At 38.0% G+C, this 18309-nt stretch overlaps 1 protein-coding gene across 1 annotated transcript in view; it reads left to right on the forward strand.

Moving 5' to 3' along the window:
* LOC131573667 (protein NEL-like) overlaps nucleotides 1-18309 on the forward strand; it is a 137712-nt gene that overhangs the window by 60359 nt on the left and 59044 nt on the right. The window contains exon 13 of the mRNA XM_058827845.1: nucleotides 12896-13021. Within this exon, the coding sequence (XP_058683828.1) occupies nucleotides 12896-13021 (126 nt within the window). The remainder of the gene's footprint in view (nucleotides 1-12895; nucleotides 13022-18309) is intronic.

An 18309-nucleotide genomic window follows, 5' to 3' on the forward strand; every position in this document is an offset into this window, starting at 1 on the left:
GAAGTTAATGCCTGCAGCTTGCTTGAGTTAGTAGCTGCATTAGCATCGGTGGGAATGCTCATCTGTAGACTTGCCTTTGAGAATTTGTGGCTGTTTTCAGGAAAGGAGCATATAATTAATTCAGCTTTATATACATCTCTACTTAATTTTTATGGTAAGCCCTCTGATGTAAGCTGATTTTGAGAAGAACTAAAAATCTTACAGAAGCAAATCCCTTGCCCTTCATCATGTTCCAGGAGGTATCTGACATCAGGACCTGCTGTGAAACTTGTAGCATCAACCACTTTTTATCCCACAGTCCCTGGAGACTGCTGTGGTTTAGGATGTGGATCTGTGTTTCTGGGAACTCATCAGCCATTCCCTATCTGAGGGAGTCACTGGAGAAATGGAGTTATCATTAATTTAGGGGCTTTAAGAGTTTGTTGTTTTTTGTTTTTTTTTTTTTTTTTCTGCAGCTCTATTGTCACTCTGCCAAATGAAAGCAAATAAAAAAATTACACCTTCTTAGTGATCTCCATGTCTCTCACATTAGAGTCTGTTGCTTTATGTGTAATTTTTCAGGCATGCCATAAGCAAAAAAAGGAAAAGCTTTATTATCAGCATTGTGGGGGAAATGTTTAATGAGGACACAGTAGATTATCATATGTGAAGCCAATGCATTCCTATTATAAGAGGATTTACCAGTTCGTGCAGTACCTGATTTCAATATGACAATTTTTGGAGCAGATTTCTTGGCCCAATTGTTTCTGTATGGGCAAATTACATTGGTTCTGGGTGGTAATTATGAATCTGCTTAACTTTTTTCAGAGAACATGCATAAGTGAATAAAAGATTGGGACATGTTATTTACATAAAAATATTAATTTTGCTTATTACATTTGAAGACATTGAATTGTTACTTGGTGTTCCTGATACAGGAACATTTGCTCATGTTGAAGGTCATGGGAGCAAGTTACACCAGGAAGATGTGCCCACATGAGCAAAGCTCAGGAGATTGGGTCATTTCCCAAGAGATTCTCCCTGCCAGAGGTGAAGCTGCCTCAACAGGCAAACCAGCCTGGCTTTGCTGCTGGTGCCATGGTGTAGCTGCAGTGCTGGCACCACGTTTGAGCACAGGTCCAGACCTGGTCCTGGCTGTCCATCCCTGACTGAGTGTGAGGGTCATGTGCTGGAAGGATGGGAAGTAAGGCTACAGATTAAAACATTAAGATTGTTTTTGTGGAAGGGACAGGGGACTAAAATACCCATGTTTCTTTGAAGTTTACTTTTATTACTTTATCCCTTTTCCAGTTCAAATGTCTCTTTGAGCAGAGGTTTTTATTTCTGGAAAGAAACTCTTCCTTTATATACTAAACTAACAGCAAAGGGCACAATAACAATTGCGTAACACCAAGTCTTTTCAGAGTCCTGTGCCTCATCTTGAAAGGCTGGAATGGTCCCAACCTCCCTTTCTCAGTGGATGCCCTTTCTTCACTCCGCTATTATTCTGTCTTTAATTGCAAGCAATGCCAGGCATAGAAATGTTGAGTTAACACAAAGCCTTTCAGAGAAGACTTTTTGTAATGGCTAGAGACATAGATATGAGAGCTGTTTGTGTGTTTGCAATGCACAAACTTCAGATATACTGCAAAATTGGATGTCATTGGCTCTGTGTTAGAGCCAAGTTTCACTAAACATAATCCTGATTTGTACTCTAGCACTATCAAAATTGAAAGAATAAACAGAAGTAATGATGCTCCCATTTGCAGAACTTCTCCTTAAGGAGAAGAACAAAAATAAAATCACTTAAATCTGGTTTCAGTGTGGGTCTGGAAAAGCTGCATAAATTTTACCTGAATGATGGAAGAGTTTGGCTTCTGTCCTAGAATGCACCGCTGTTTTTCCAAAGCTATGTGATGTCTCTAGATACTTTTATGGTGGCTAACTTCCTGCTATATTATAATAATATTTGTTAATATTTACATCACATTTAGCTTTCCCTCAGAGTACTGTGTAAAGCAATACTTAGAGAACTGGTATTTCTTAATTTACATGCTATACATGGAAGCCTTCCATGGAACATATTCCAAATACTTTTAAATCTGTTTTCTGCCTCAGGCTATTATGCAGATTGAGATACTTTGTGGGCAGGTTGTGTATGGATTATGCTGTGCTGCCCAAGTTGTGTAGGTGCTTTTAATACAGCATCCTACCTAACATCAACAGCTTACTAAAACAGGTGTTCTGGTGATGTGGAATTAGTTTTTCCCAAGGCCACATCTGCAGTACTCTCAAATTGAAGATTACCCTCTGGAATATATTTCAAAGAGTGTTCAATACCCAGTGCTTTTATGATGGTGGAGTTATGCTGAAAAGGCTTTTCAGGATAAAGGTTGTGACTCTTGGCTACTGAGGTAATCTGATGCATCTAGAGGAGCATATTTTAACTATCTCTGTGCAAAATCTGATTCCAGTTCAGAAGTACTGTCAAGGATTGCTGATTAAATAGAGAGCAGAAGAAGCTTAAGAAAAAAAGACAGGAGAATACAGTAATTTTTGTGGAGATCAAAAAAGAACATGACCTGAGAAAACTGTGTTATTTACTTCTTTATCAAGAGGATTTTGCCTGGTGCAGAGACTATTCTACATCACATATCTATCTTGGCTGTGATAATTTCTTTTGTAAATTTCTTTGTAGCAGCCTATGTGGTGCTGTGGTTTAGGTTTATGATGTTATTCTCAGTAGTGAAAACAGGAGGACAGTGTGGCTGTTTCTCAGAGATTGGTTGGACATCAGTCTGCTGGAAAGTGTTTTGAGTTCTTTTTTTTCCCTATCTCCCTTCACTTATTAAATGGTCTTTATATCAACTCATGAGTGTTTTTTCTCACTTTTGCTCTTTTCATTAATCCCTCCATCCCATTGAAGGGTTGAGCAAGAAAGTAGTTGCTGGGTGCTAAATTGCTGACCAGGTTGAGCCCTCTACACATCACAAATTTATGTTATGGGTGTGTGTGTAGTAATGTTTGTTTTTTGATATTTGGAAATTTAGTTGTGCTATTTACACAGTATACAACATAGTTAACTTAGAACAATTTTTTTTGTGAAACAATTTTCCATTTATATTCTAATTCATTCTTTTTCCTCAGTAACTCTTCTAGTTTCTCTGCTGTTGTCATGTTTGTCCCAGTTTCAAGTGTAGCACATGAAATTAGACCAAAGACTGAATGACTTTGTCTGGATTTGAGAATTACATCAGCTTCACTGATGATTGTCCCTCGAGGGGAGAAGGTTTTCAGTTGAGAAATCTGCTTTTGAATAAGCTGGCTTGATTTGGAATCATTGTCAGTGGAGGGGGAAGTAAGCAGTCTTAGACAAAAAATTGCCAGAGATTTCTGAAGCATGTCAGAAATGACACTTGGTTACATCTTATCAGGTGTCCTTTAGCTCACAGTTGTGTTATTATTCTGTTTGGAAAGATTTACTAATTTATCCCTGTGTATGCTTAAAAATACTAATGCATTATTTAACCCTCTTCCCCAACAATATCATTATTGCGCTTTTTCACATACCTAATTAGTACAATCTGTTGTTAATCTTCTTGTTAATCTTGCTGGTTTGAACTACTGGATTACAAATTAAGTACATTTTTAAAATTAATCTGACTTCCATGGATTGTAATGAGGAGAAGAAATCCTATAAAGGATAAATAGTGATAATCAAATTGCAGTGGGATACGTGTTAAATTGTACTGGCCAAGTACAGTTATCAACAACATATTTTTTTCTTAAGTGTAATATTGGGAGAGTGTAAGTAAGAGACTTCCATAATGGAAATAAACCTCAGAGTATTAGAATATATTCTATTAAGCCCTCTGGGTTTTTAATAGACAGTACTGGGCTATTTGCTAGCTTTGCTGTCCTCATGGCATGCACCATTTTTTTTTGTGTAAGAGTCCTACTTAAAAGCTGTACAGTACTGTCAGCTTTGTGAACCTGGGAAGGCTACTCACACATCCCTCTTCAAAGAAAAAGTATTTTTTGGAAGTGAAAAGTGTCAATAGTATCACATATAGCTAAGAAATAAAGATTTCCATCTCCATCAGCTGGCAGTGTTTGAGTCAGTATATAGTTATTTGGAGCTGGAATGGGAAACCAATAAAAGAGAAAGAAAAACTTTCACTCCAGGAGGGCAGAATGTTATTTCCAAATTTCTATTAAAAACTAATTAAATTGTATTAATAGGAAAAGGAAATATTAAATAGTATTAATATATTATCAATTATTAATTTTTTATCATCAAAAGCACTAAGTGACATCTTATTTCCATCGTTATGCTAGTAAGAAATCTTAATATGAAGAATTAGAAAAGCAGTTTTAATGTGTGTGTTGGAGTAGGACCAATCCTCCTTGTCTGGCATAGCTTTAATTGAAGAAAATAATGAAGTTTATTTCTAACTTAAAGTGCACAAACAGTATCCCTGACATCAGTTCATAAATTGTGGTTCATACTGAGATACAGATTTTGCCACTACTTTTAGCAGTGGCATAGTTTGTATGTGTACAAATTGTAGAATGAGATTCAGTGTTACTTGATGTTATTTACTGCAACATTTGTTATGTTCAGAATGATTCTATCATCCAGCCATAGCCAGAATGGAAAATGATGTTACTACAATTAAGAAAAAACAAACAGCTGAAACTAATCATAAAGGGAGCTTCTTGAAAATGCTTTTAAACTTTTCTACTAGTATCTGGTAAGGAGAGGTTTTATTGCACAGAGAGCAGCCCTTTTCCACTAGCAATAAAAACATAGGATGTAATTTGTCTTCAGATAAGAAACTGAGGTGAAAGTTTCTGTATAAATTAAGTAGACCTGCAGGTGAAAGAGAAAAGATAATAAAGGCCTAGTTTTGTTCTTATTTTACTTTTGGTCCAGTTTTCACTGTTAGCTGGGAGGTGACTACTGAAAAGTGTGACACGTCTTAACAATGCATAAGGGCTGGACTCCCAAGAATTGTAACAAAGAAATGCCTTGCATTAAGGCAAACTGAATTTAAAATAAATATTCTTTCATGAGGAGTGCAAAGCAATAGCAGCCACAGTGTTTGTGTCTGTTATGGTACTCATAACCATTTGGCACAGTTTGAGAGACACTTGAGTTGTGATATCAGCACTTTTCTGTGAAAGAGGCAGTAATCTACCAGGTAGCTCACAGGAATATGCTGCATGGTTTAGACCCAAATACAGTCTAACCCACACATGGAGCTTTACCACTGCTTACAGGTCCTGTCTTTACTGTCTTCCAATAGGGAGTTTTAAAATACATCGGTGCAATACAATCTGTGCTGTGTCTTCTTGAGAAGAACCCAAGAGATATTTGTAATCACTGTATAAACATATTAATGCTCCTTATTACCCTTTTAAAATAGGGGAAAACAAAAACATGATGAGTGGCAAGTATTTGAAATTCTTGACATTAACAGCTCAAAATTATGAGAAGTTGTCATACTTAGATAAGAAAGGAAAAATATTATTTTACAATTCAGATTTAAAGACCTATTTCTAACTTAGTGCAGTGCTGAAGAGGGCTGGATCATGAGCTGGAGTGCCAGTAAGTTGTTCTGATTTTCAGAATTGACTAATTAGTCATATACAACATCCTTTTTATTCTCAGTATGCAACTGTATCAGATTAGTTATTTAGAGCCTAAGGAACGGCCCCCTGGGATGCTTTCATGTCTGACAAATAACTGTGTATAATTACTTGTTTTGTCACGTATACACAACTATATGAATTAATTATAAGATATTAAAGAGTAAGAAGAAGCAGTTTGCCAAGTAAAATATTCCATGATGGCAGACAGTATTTGTTTTAAAAATTGTCCTGTGATATGTATTTTTAAATCTACATCATGTGTATGGAGTCCAGTGATGTTTTCACAAGACCGAGATAAAGACTTCAATTTCTTCCAAGACTCTCACATTCACAAGTAGCTGTTGAACAATATCTCCTCCTGCATGTTTTAACAAGGACAGTTTTATCTCAACAGTCTGTCTTCTTTTCCAAAAACTGGGGCAAGTTGAAATAAAAACAACTCTTTGTACTGTTAAAAATGATATTTCTGAAATGCTGTAATGTTGAATTTTGTCCTTGCAAAGCTATATAGAACTTTCGTGAAGGAATGTAGACCTTGAATGCTTGGCTTTTATTTCAAGTATTTTTTGTCCTGATGACCTCTTCACAGGCTACAAGATGGACAGAGAAATCATGAACTTAAGCAAAGATCAGAGATTTCAAATAGAATGAAGGGAAAAGCACCAAGATGTGTCCAATATGTGTTATCTGTGCAGTTTAGTTATGGGCTAGTAAAGAGCACACCCTGTGTGAAGAACCAACAGTTCAAATTTATTTTTAGTCTAATTAATGCTTTATCAGTCTAGTCAAATTATAAAAACATCTTTATTTACAAGAGTGTTAGCTGACAGTGATAATCCAACTCACCCAGTTTCTCTACAGGTCTATGAATAATTCAGTAAAAATCAATATACACTGCCCAATTCTTCTTACCCTCCCTATGTGTTGCTATATGACTTGCTAGTGACCAAGTTCTTTTTTGGGACCAGCATCGTGGGGATAATGGAAAGTTATTTTACTCTTTTCTTCTTGGTCTTTGTGTATGCTTGAGGTAATTTTTGTATGCTTTAATTCAGTATGAGGGGTATGTTCTTATAGTTGATTCACAGGGCTAGATTAATTGTGACTCCTTAGATTGTAGTGCTTTTCTCTTTGGCGGAGGAGAGACACACAGGTCTAGAAAGACAGACGAAAATAAAAATAATAAAACTCCCCAAGAGCAAAAAACAATTCTGGACATGGATTGTATACATGTTACCTCTTGATAATTTTGCTGTTGGAGCCAGGCTTTTTACTAGCTGTTGGTAGCACCAAAGGCACAGGATATAAAGAGAAGAAAAAGTTGAAAATTATTTATAGAGGGTAAGAGTGATAACAACTATGGTGGTGCTGTCAGCTGGAATAAATAATGTGGGGCACTGTGAAAAAATACACAATTTTGACTGAAGTTGATGGTTATATCCTTTGTGGAATATGTCAGCTGGAGAAACTACTGCAGTGGATTTGATAGAACAAAACAAACAAAAGTGCAGTGATTGTTTTGTGACTGACTGGAGGTAGCAGCAGTAGTTAAACCATAGGCTTGACAGGTGATGGAGAGTCTAGAAATAGTAGTTGGAGGAGGAGGAGCAAGGGCTGTGCCAGGGCCCCAAGATATTTTGTCATCTTAGACAGCAAGTGAGAAAGGGTTTACACAGACAGAGACGCATAGAAGATGATGTTATGGAAACCAAAACACACAAGATATTGAAACCAGGCTGTAGGTGAAAATGAAGGGAAGCTGAAGAGAGTAGGAGCTTGGAAACACAGTCAAGGAAGTGTGAGCAACCCTACTGGGAATGTTTTTATTAGAGCAACGAGCCAGGAAGTTTTAGCATACTAAACATTTGAGCAGCTGGGAAGGTAGTGTTTTGTGGTGGAAATAAAAAAGCCCAATACTTTCACAGATGGGTAAGCTGGTGGGATCTTGCTTCAAAGTTATGCTCTGTTCTTTTTCTTTTAAGGAGTAAGAGCTGATGGGTGAAGGGATGGGTTGAGTACAGGAGGACTGAGCAACATCTGAAGGCAGGACTAAGCTTGGGTAGAAAGTGGTTGCAGGAGGAAAACAGCAGAGAAGCTTGATGACAGAGGTAGAAAGTGAAAAAGTAGGACTTGTTGGTGGAGGGATGACAAGAGAAAGTAAATGGGCAGAACTTCTTTTCCTTTGTGATCCTGTTCCAGATGCAGAACAGGTTATGTTTGTTCTAAAGGTTTGAAATCCTCATTTACCTTTTTAATGGTATTGATTACTGTGATTGGTCACTGTTCATTTTCATAATCCCTTAATTGTTGCATCTGCCGATTTTGTGATGCCCTTTTTCTAGGTCAGGGCCCAGAGAAGAGTCTCAATCTTTCCCTGCTTCTCTTTCTGTATGAGTCAGGTTGCTAGTGATAAAGCTAAGGGCCTGAAAGGCCTATGTTGTGCTCATTGTTACTGGTGTCCATCCTTGGGATTCTCAGTGGAGAGGCTCAGGATTCACAGGAATAGAGGGTGGTGATGCCCTTGCTCTTACCAGTGCAGCCCTCAGAATCAGAATGGAAGTGTGCTGATGAAGTTGTGCGAGAGGTGAGAAAACATTAGCCTCTTGAGCAGGTAAATGTGGTGCTTGATATTTATAGGCTGTGGAGACATATTTTATTAACATAAAACCCATGGGAGTTTTATTTGTTTTATTTTAAATTGTAGGTCTAACCGACTCTGCTCTTCTATTCAGGGTAATTTTTAATGTGTTTATGAAACAGGTGTTTTTATAAACAAAGCTTTTTGTGTTCCTGTTCCCTTTCTTCCTGGGTAGTTAATGTTATTTTTTGCAAAAAATCCTGCAAGAGTCCCAGCACTTCCCATACGACTCGATAGTGTCTAACACCAGTGATCTGCCTGGCTACCACATACCTCTCTAAGTGTGACCAGGGAGATCTCTGGTGGTGAACACTATCCATAAAGGATCCTCAATTCTGGGAATAGCCTCTTCTCCTAACAGCTGATAATTACTGACTTAGTAGCAGACTCATTTGTTCTGGCAGGCTTTTGTGGTGGATAGGGGCAGTGATGCATAGGGAGGCCTAAGGAGAGGCTTTGTTAGTGTGAGGCTTTGGTCATCAATGATTTATAGATTGCAGGTCAAGTTCTCCTCGTATTAATGGGATTGTGAAACATAACTGGGAATTTTACTCTGGGGAAGCAAGCACATTAGGGTGCAGGAGGAAGGGATACAGGGAACATTTTCTTCAGTTATGTATTTTGCATAAATTTTGACTGCTTGGGGGAATAAAGAATGGCAGGTTTTTCAGGGTTTTTTTTTTCTTGTTTTTGATCTTTTTTGCAAGTATAAATAAATCATTGAAGTGCAGATTCCAAACACTGTTGCACTAACCAGTTTTCCCAGAGGTGCCCCTTTTATCTGTTCCACTGGGAATAGAGCAGGTTGATGATCTCCATGACTACACTGTTGTCAGTACATCACAGCTGGTGGCTCAGTATCACATCACAGACTTCAAGCACACAAGTCTTTATTGTTGAATGTGTAGAGCCATTGGAGTGGTGCATTCATCCTATTGAACTGACTTCAATATCTTACTGACTGAACAGTAAGACCTGAATATGCATTAATATGCTAACTAGGCTTTTTGGCAGAAGGAAATAAGGATAAATGTTGTAGGATTTCTTAGATATGGAAATGCACAAGATTTTCTGTTGTGCATTTCTATCTAAAGGTGGCATGCTTGTTTTGGCCGGGGTAGTGTTAATTTTCTTCACAGTGGCTAGTACAGGCCTGTGTTCTGGACTTTTGCTGAACATGGTGATAATAAAGATGATTTTTCTTTTGCTAAGCAGGGCTTACACAGAGCCAAGGCCCTTCCTGCTCTTTGAACTGCCACTCTGGGGAGGAGACTGGGGGTGCCTGGGGGGTTTGGAGGAGACACAGCCAGGACAGGTGACCCAAACTGACCACAGGGAGATTCCAGACCGTGTGACATCATGCTCAGTGCGGGGAAGGAGGAGGGAGAGGGGAACATTTGGAGTGATGGGGTTTGTCTTCCCCAGTAACCATTACATGTGATGGGGCCCTGCTCTCCTGGAGCTGGCTGAGCACCTGCCTGCCATTGCAAAGCAGGGAATTAACCCCTGGTTTTGCTTTGCTTGTGTGTGCTCAGCCTTTGCTTTCCCTATTAAAGTGCCCTTATCTCAATCCACAACTTTTCTACCTTTTATCCTTCTGATTCTCTCCCTGATCCCACTGGCTGGAGAGTGAGCAAGTGGCTGCCTATGGCTTGGCTGCTGACTGGGCTTACACCATGACAAGTGAATAAAAGGCTACATAACTGTTTTCAACCAGTAAACAGGTTGAAAAGGCTTTTATTTTGGTAGCTTCGAAAGTCAACAGATGTTGGGCTCATTCCCTGCCCTAGTTCAATGCTCCTTAATCTGTAATACCTTAACCTAATGTATATGAAGCTCACATGTGGAATGCCAAAGGGGGAATGGAATTGCAGGGTTTTAGTATGGTCAATCCCTGTGTGACTAGTTGTAATTTGACTGATCTTTTGCCCTTGTTTGTATTAATTATCTTTATTTAGTATTAAAGTTGAAAATTGTTTTTAAAAGCATCTTCTTATCTGCTCTGTGTCCATGGTGTAGAGGGTCTTTAGGTGCCCATGTAATATAATCTTGTGATAGTAGCAATAACAGAGTTGGATGGGAGTTTTAATTTCTAGTGAACATTTAAAAAACGTGAGCAATATCTTTGCAAATCGGCTTGAAAAAAACAGTACATCAGATTTGTCCAAATGAGCAAAGTTAACCTGAACAGTTTTTGTATCAGTTGAACAAGCAAGGTTTCGAAAAAAAAGACGATTATAAATAAAACATTTTTCAAAATCTCAATATGTGGTATGTTGGCAAAGTGAAAGCTTTTATTTAGAGCACTTCTAAATTAGGAGGTTTGAATCAAAGGAGCTTTAAGTTTTTCCCTGCAAAATGAAAACCACTGGCATTTTGGGTCTCCTGTGGCTATTTACCTGCCAAAGCAATCATCATTATAGTTTTCAGAAAGTCCTATTTAATGGTTCTGAAGCACTGATTTTTAAGTAGAATTTTCTGAGGGTGCCAGAGCTGGCTTCTAGGCAGTCTGTTGATTCTGAGAACATAGGATCTCTAATTACTTGAAGACTGATGTTGTTACTTAAATATGAATCAACACAATTAATTTAATATGTAGTTAACTGGCATTATGAAAGACACAAGTTGCATCATTTGTTGTAGAGGCTGAGTCATATGTTGTAACTGCTGGCTGCTTTTGTGAACTGCATACTTGTGTTTCTGCAGAACATCTGTAAGTTAGGAGATCTGTACCCTATTTCACTCTCTCTGTAAAACCAGCTGTGGTAGTCTTATGATAGTTTAAGCTTTTTTTGATCATCACTCTTAGATGAAGTTCCAAAAAGGTGTTTGGATCCTTAGTGTGCTCACTGTGTTCACTGTAAATACACGCTCATTTCTGCAAGTACACATGTACATAGAAGTTGCAAGATTAGTTTTTCCAAGCTAGCACCTTAATACACCTGCATGAGTTTACATGGCTGCAGAGTTTACAGGGTAAAGGGAAGGAAGCCAGCCAAACTATATCAGCCATGAAATTCTTTTGCAGTGGACACCTTCATGTTTGGTAGCCAACTACCCTCAGCTTCTCCAGCAGAATCCAATACATAGAGGACCTGTGGAAAATTCTTTTTTTCAAAACTGAATGGAATTAGGAACTTACGACAGAATCACTAATATTCAGTGTGTCAAACTGTTTCATACAGGAAGGCAAATTATCTTCTAAAAGTGCAAAGGGGGAAAAAAGGACCAGTCAATGAATGCAGTTAGTAAATTCCTCTTCATTTAAAGATACAGGGAAGACAGAAATGAGGTATAAGCATACAACCTAAGCAGGAGCAAAGTACAGGAGTTAAGAATGTTGACGTTTAGCGCCACAGCATTAAGAAATTAACTTTGATTTCAGTTTATATATACAATCTTTTTTCTTGAGCCATCATTAGCCTCTGCAACAATATGCTTTTCCACACAGCAATTTTATTTTCAACACTGAAAGCCATAAACATCATTGAAAACAAGAAAGAAATCAAAACTGATGAGCAGGAAAGAAAACAAGCCAACAATCCGCCCATTTGATTTTCAGCTTACTTTGGTATCAAGGTTCAGTGACACATTGCATGACAATATAAATAGGTGTACTGAGCATCTCAGTAATGATGTCTTTATCATTACTATTACAGGAACAGTGTGCTACTGAGCACTTCCAAATTAATATAGTTTTTTGCAGTACAATAATATTACACAGAAGGTCTTTTGTTATCTGTAGTGCTTTCTCTGTCTTCCCATTGAATATGATACAAGATTGAACCTGATACAAGAAATATGTCTAATTTTGAAGCCCAAGAGAATACCAAAACTAACTAGGTTTTAAATTCCATGCCTACGGTCATTTATGTGGGGAGTTTGCTCTTGGACCTTATATTGCAACAGGTGTTCTGCCCCAACAAGTATTTTATCAAGTTGCATTTTGTTCTGTCAGAGCAGATCTTTATATGAATGAGATTCTTACAGGTTCCTTTCAGGTACAGTGTGTATATGTGTCTATATACATATGTATGTAGATGTTTTCAGATACAGATACATGTGTTTATATATATTTAAAATACTGATTGACTACTTTATTGTTCTAAGAGACATTGATACTAAATTTCAGAGTATTTTCAGATCTTACCATGTTCCTTACAGTTTCTTTCTAGCCAATAGTTTCTGTTAGCTCAAAGGCATGTGTTATGTATATAGTTGTGTGTTATGTGCACTGATGACTGAGGTGACTGCACAGGGTGCAGTGATGGATGCCATTGCAGTGCTGAGGCTGTTGGTCAGTTGTTTGGGACCCTGGTTTGTTTTTTTTCTGTTCTATTTAAATCACAGGAATAACATCAGAGGCCTATCAAAAAGATGTAAGCCAGTGTAATCTTTGTAACTCCACTAACAGCTGTTCACAGAAACTCGTGGTGCTTCTCTTGTTTGAATATTTCAAACAGTTTTTTTAACGGACAAAGCCATAAAGCTTTCCAAAATGCACTGGTATTTAAATAACTCTTTAGTCTAGCCCACTACTGATGGAAGTGAACAGCAGTATATTGAGAGATTGCAAGAAATACTGCTGAATTTGACTTGTGCTCCTCTTTGCCTTGTTCACAGATATTGATGAGTGTGCTGAAGGGCGGCACTACTGTCGTGAGAACACCATGTGTGTAAATACACCAGGATCCTTCATGTGTGTCTGCAAAACAGGATATATACGCATTGATGATTATTCATGTACAGGTAAGAGCTGTGTGTTCTGGAAGGAAATAACAGGATGCTGGTATTTAGGAGTACTAATGATTCTTCTGAAGCTAATCTTTGTTGGAGCTTCAGAATATCTAAATGAAATGTTGAACAGAATAAACACCATAATCTGGTGAAGAAAAGTTAATGCATTTTACAGATCATGCGCAGGACATATTGTTTGCCTGAAACTGTAAAGTAGGCTGGATTGTCTTATGGTCTGTTTTGGGTGCTGATTAAAAAGGCAAAGGGAGGAGATTGAAGACGAAAATAAGAGAGCAAAAATACTACTGTTTTACTTGGTTTTTATGTTCCATACCAGTACAGCTTCTCTTGGAGTATAGCTACTCTTCTGCAAACTTTGGGTGGGGTTAGATTTTCTCCATATTAAGAGTGGCTGTGTCCTCATTCTGAACTCTCCAGGCTCAGTTCTCCCAAGTTCAGAGGGCAGGAGTTCCAGTTGCCTTGAACCACTGGACAACATGGTCAGGCTTGCATCTGTATCTTCCCTTTTTGCTCTACTGCCAGTGGATGTGTTTGGTTCATAGTGACTTTGTCTTCTACTCTTCTTTTATTGCAAGGTAATTTAGGGTTATGGAATGCTAAAAACAGCCTTTGGTATCAGGCCCAGGCTGACTCTAAGCATTTCTGTATTTTTTCCTGGATAAATAAAATATGAATCAATGATGAGGCATATTTACTCGGTGAACAAAGTAGTATCCCTATTTTGTGTGCACAGGGTAAAAAATTAGCTTTTTCTATAAAAGGCTACATTTTTTCAGTAAAGCTTTCTTTCATTCATATTATCTAACAGAAATTGGCTATAAATGTATGAGAGTATTTGAAATGTGAAGGTAGCATTGTGAAGTTAGTTTCTAATTTTGTTCTGTCCATTGCATCTTGGCATTTTTAACATAAATTATATGTCTTGATACAGAAACAGCTTCTTCATGAACTGGCATGCTTTTCCTTGGCTGACCATGCACAACCCTCAGGGACATGGAATTCAAATCATATACATGTGATTTTTGTGAATACTGTCTTGCCCATATTGTCATTCCTCTCATACATTGGCAAGCACTGTTTTACTGCAGTAAATCCACTTCTTGAAGGCCCACGTTATAAAGCCTGCCCACAGCAGGTCCTTTCTGAAGCAACCAATATGTTTCTGATCATTCTCTTACATTTTCCACACTCTCTGTTGAGTAAAGAAATTGTTTCACTACCACCTGAGTGTGAATATTAGGATTATTTTAGGACTGGCTGTATCTAAATCCGTGTGATACTTTTTCTGCTTGGCTTCCCTTAGCTTGCTGTTCTGATTGAACTTTGCAAATGGTAAACCATCACCAACTTTGCAGGGGCACTGGGTGCCTATAAATATAATAAAGGTAGTTCTTGAGACTCCTCACATTGCATTCTTCATACTTGCTGAAACATACTGTTATGAAATACAGAGTAGTTAAGAGCTTTAGACAGTCAGACTTCTGTAAAAGGTGTTGGAAATCCATTTTAGATCTCACACTCCAAGCTGAATGTGGTTCCACATTTGTAAATCATAGTTTCCTGTGAAATCAGCCTGCTGGGTGACAAAATGAACTATTTCTTTTCCACCTTTGTCTTGATCAAGCGGAGAAAAGTCAGTGCTAAAAAAAGGGAATTAGATGAAAAAGTTTTGTAAGATTTAAAATTTTAAGACCTGCTAGGCCATCTGAACTGTAAGTCATGCAGTGTATGCATGTTAAAGACTTTGCATGTATGAGCAATGCCACTTACTATTATTTGGGACCTGGAGTTTTTCTGGAGTTACATCTTAGTGAATTTTGTATATAGGCAACCATGAGGATTCAGTCCCTGCTGGATAACAGAATTTCAGTGAATGGCAACCTAATACCATAAATTGTATATGTCACAAAAAAACTGCATTATTTTTTCTAGTTCCACAACTATTTTGTGAGCATCTCCAGTGGAGACACTGGTTCATTAATTAATATGTATCCAGGACTATGTTGGTGGGGTGTATAATATGCACTTCTGTCCAGATCTCTCAGTACTCACATACAGAGTCCAGTGCACTTGGAATTTTGTCAATATCTGCAAAAAATGTAGTCATTCAACCCTCTTTTTCCCTCTGCAGAGTTTAAAGTTCTTAGCACGTCTCTATTTGCCATATTGGCAATTCTGGGTTTAACTTGCCAGCTGAAGTATCAAGGAAACTGAGGAGGAGGCTGTTTCTTAATCCAGCTCAGGAATGAAAAGAATAGGGCAGACAAGCAACAATTGACCCTTTGTGTTACTAAGTGTTAAATTTTTAAAATGTATTTCAGGTCACAGTTTCTTGTAATGCTTCTTGTAATGTAATGTTTCTTGTAATTTAATCTGTTTATGGAATTGTAGTTGTGCACAAAATAGCTGACACTGTAAACTGGAGAGGAAGCTCTGGTAGCACATCCTCTGGAATATTACTAAGCAGGAAAAAAATGTTCTGTAGCTTGGTATTAATATGTCATTGTTTGCACAGGATAGCTGAAATCCAGGAAGATGTTGAAAGATTATATGTGAACCTTGATTAGACAGATTATGATGTAAGTGATGTCCACAACTTGCTGGCAGACTAACATACCTTATTGTTCCATCCCATGAACATACATATAATTTAGCAGTCATTGATCAAAATAGAAAAGAGCCATAAAATCAGTGACATTGAAGAGTTTTTCTCCTGCATGAGACATTTGAAAAGAAATCTGTGCTATCTATCTCTGTCAGAGTCGTGCACACAAAAGACTGATTTAGATGGCCTATAGCTGCTTCCAAAACAGCTCCAGTTGCTTTTGTCCTGGCATGTTTATTATAAGTTTTACAATATATCTGAATTACATTTTTATTTTCACAACAAAGGATGTAATGAAGGCATCAATTTGAGAAATTGTTATTTGTATTCATATTGGAACCAAGATTCTCAGGGTTAGACTGAGTTAGTCACAACCATATTTGCACAGAAATCTGTTGTTCATGACTGATTTTTATGTTCAGAAATCAATCGTAGCTATGAGAAGGAGAGATGACTTCCATATGCCAAATGGATGCACAAACTGCAAATTAAAGGCATGAAAATATGCCCTGGGCTACCATGCTTTGGTATCCTACAATGATATTGTCTCATTCCCCTTCCACTTTGCTTTCCAGAACCTGGAATGTAATGATGTTGTGCCAGGGGAAGGAAGGTAGATAATGGTATGAGTCTCTGCTAGGGTAGTTTTATATGTGCACTAGTATGCTGCTGCACCATCACTGTTAGCTTGGATCAAATCAGAATGCTTTAATTATTTTCTGAAATAATAACATTCACGTCTTTACTTTGCATGGGATTACAGAAGTGCACAGGCTGTTTTCTTGGCTTTAAAAAATGAAAGTTTTGCTTCTGGAAACAAGGAAGAGACCAGCGTCACCTCCAGTCTCTCAGGCTGCTTTGTAATTCGCAGCAGATAGCATTGCCCTGAGCAACATGGTGGATGTCCTTTCCTCCACAATTTATTATGGGAGCAGTTAGGAAATGAGAGATGAAATATCTTTTTCACACTTGGCTCTAATAATGAAGAGTTCATAGCAGCAACAGTGAATGGGTAATCATGTTTAGTCTCAACAATTGTCTTTAGTTTTCTGCATAGGGACCACTCACCTGTCTGAGTAACCCAACAAGAATTGAACAAGAGATACAAGTCCCTGGGAGACTTTGTGCATCCTCCATAGACCGTATTAAGGCAGAGGAAGGTGTATTCCCTGATATAAAGGAATGGATTTTCTGAGCCCTAGATGACTTTTAAGGCTCTGTTTCTGTGCCAAATCACGGGCCACCTTTTATTTATTTTTTGCTATTTGGCATAAAAGGGGGAAATAGGTCTGATGGAAGTGCTGGTGGTGTGCTTTGCCTCTCCTGTGGTTTGGAGTTGCTGATATGATGTGGGGGAGGTAATGCAGCTGATGTTATCCTCTTAGAGACTTCCTCCCTGTCTCATGTTTCACATTTGGTGGTACTGCACGGGCAGGTGTGGGTGCTCCCAGGAATACCTTAGGACAGTATATTCAGTTCTCCCTGTGTGTGTGGTGTGGACAAGATGGTAAGTGACTGACTGCAAGAAGGAAATATGAAGTATTAGTATATAAGCCAGAATCTTTGAATTAATGTTTGTATATTCTGCCATCTGGGGGTTATGAAATTGTGTATTACATATTTCTGATGGTTTTTTTTCTGTTTGTGGTTTGCTAGGGTTTGGTTTTGGGTTTTTTTTGAGATAAATGAGTAATCTACAGCTTTGTACCCAGACACCAGTGAGACTTTACAATTGTGCTATACTTTGGCAGAAAATACACGTGAATTCCTAACTGATTAATTATTAAAAGCACACGAGGCATGTTGCAAATTGTGGACTACTGCTTCCAAGCATGCTCTGGCCACATTAACAATGATGTCCATCTGAGCTGTGTGGGACCACTGCCACATGTGGAGCTGGATGCTGACATACGTTTTAAGTGTCTGCAGACCATAGAAAATTTTTTCATAACTGTTTTTGTCAATGCATTTCAGATTATTTTTTATTTTCTTTTCATTTCCACTTTAGCCAGGTCATGCTGATTTTTTGCCACTACTTTTAGAAAACAGTAACTTAGAAGCCAAAGGATTTGGCAAACCAAGTGGAGATTTTAAGTCTGTAAGGCCATTATTGTGCCTGGTACCATTCATGGTTGTGCTCCTGGGTTTTCTGAAGAAAATGGTGAAGGATTTTTATATAACATCTCATCACTGTGTTGGGTACTTTTGGTTTTTTTTCTTCAGAGTCAAAATAGAAGAGATGAAGTAGTTCTTTAGAATCGCAGATTCACAGAATGGTTTAGGTTGGAAGTGACTTTGAAGACCATTTAATTCCACCCTTTTGCCATGGGAAGGGACAGTTGCCACTAGATGAGGTTGCTCAAAGCCCACAGCTTTGGTCTTTGGCCTTTTTGACTTGGTCATATGGAAAAACCTACTCAAAGCAATGAGGACTATGTTGAACTCACCAGGCAATAACTAGCTGTATCCAGCTGGACTTCCCTCCTCCTCTGCCCCAGCTCATGTGCTTTTCTGATTTTCCTAACAACATTTTTCTGAAAATGGTGTCAATACATTCAGCATAATTTAATTTTTTTTTCTGAGATAGCCTCTCACAGTAAACTGAAGTCTAATAATAGTTTTCACATAAATTACTGAGAAACATGGTCATACTAAGTTGAGTGACACCTGAAAT

This window comes from Poecile atricapillus, chromosome Z (genome assembly GCF_030490865.1).
Source record: "Poecile atricapillus isolate bPoeAtr1 chromosome Z, bPoeAtr1.hap1, whole genome shotgun sequence".
NCBI classification, from domain to species: domain Eukaryota; kingdom Metazoa; phylum Chordata; class Aves; order Passeriformes; family Paridae; genus Poecile; species Poecile atricapillus.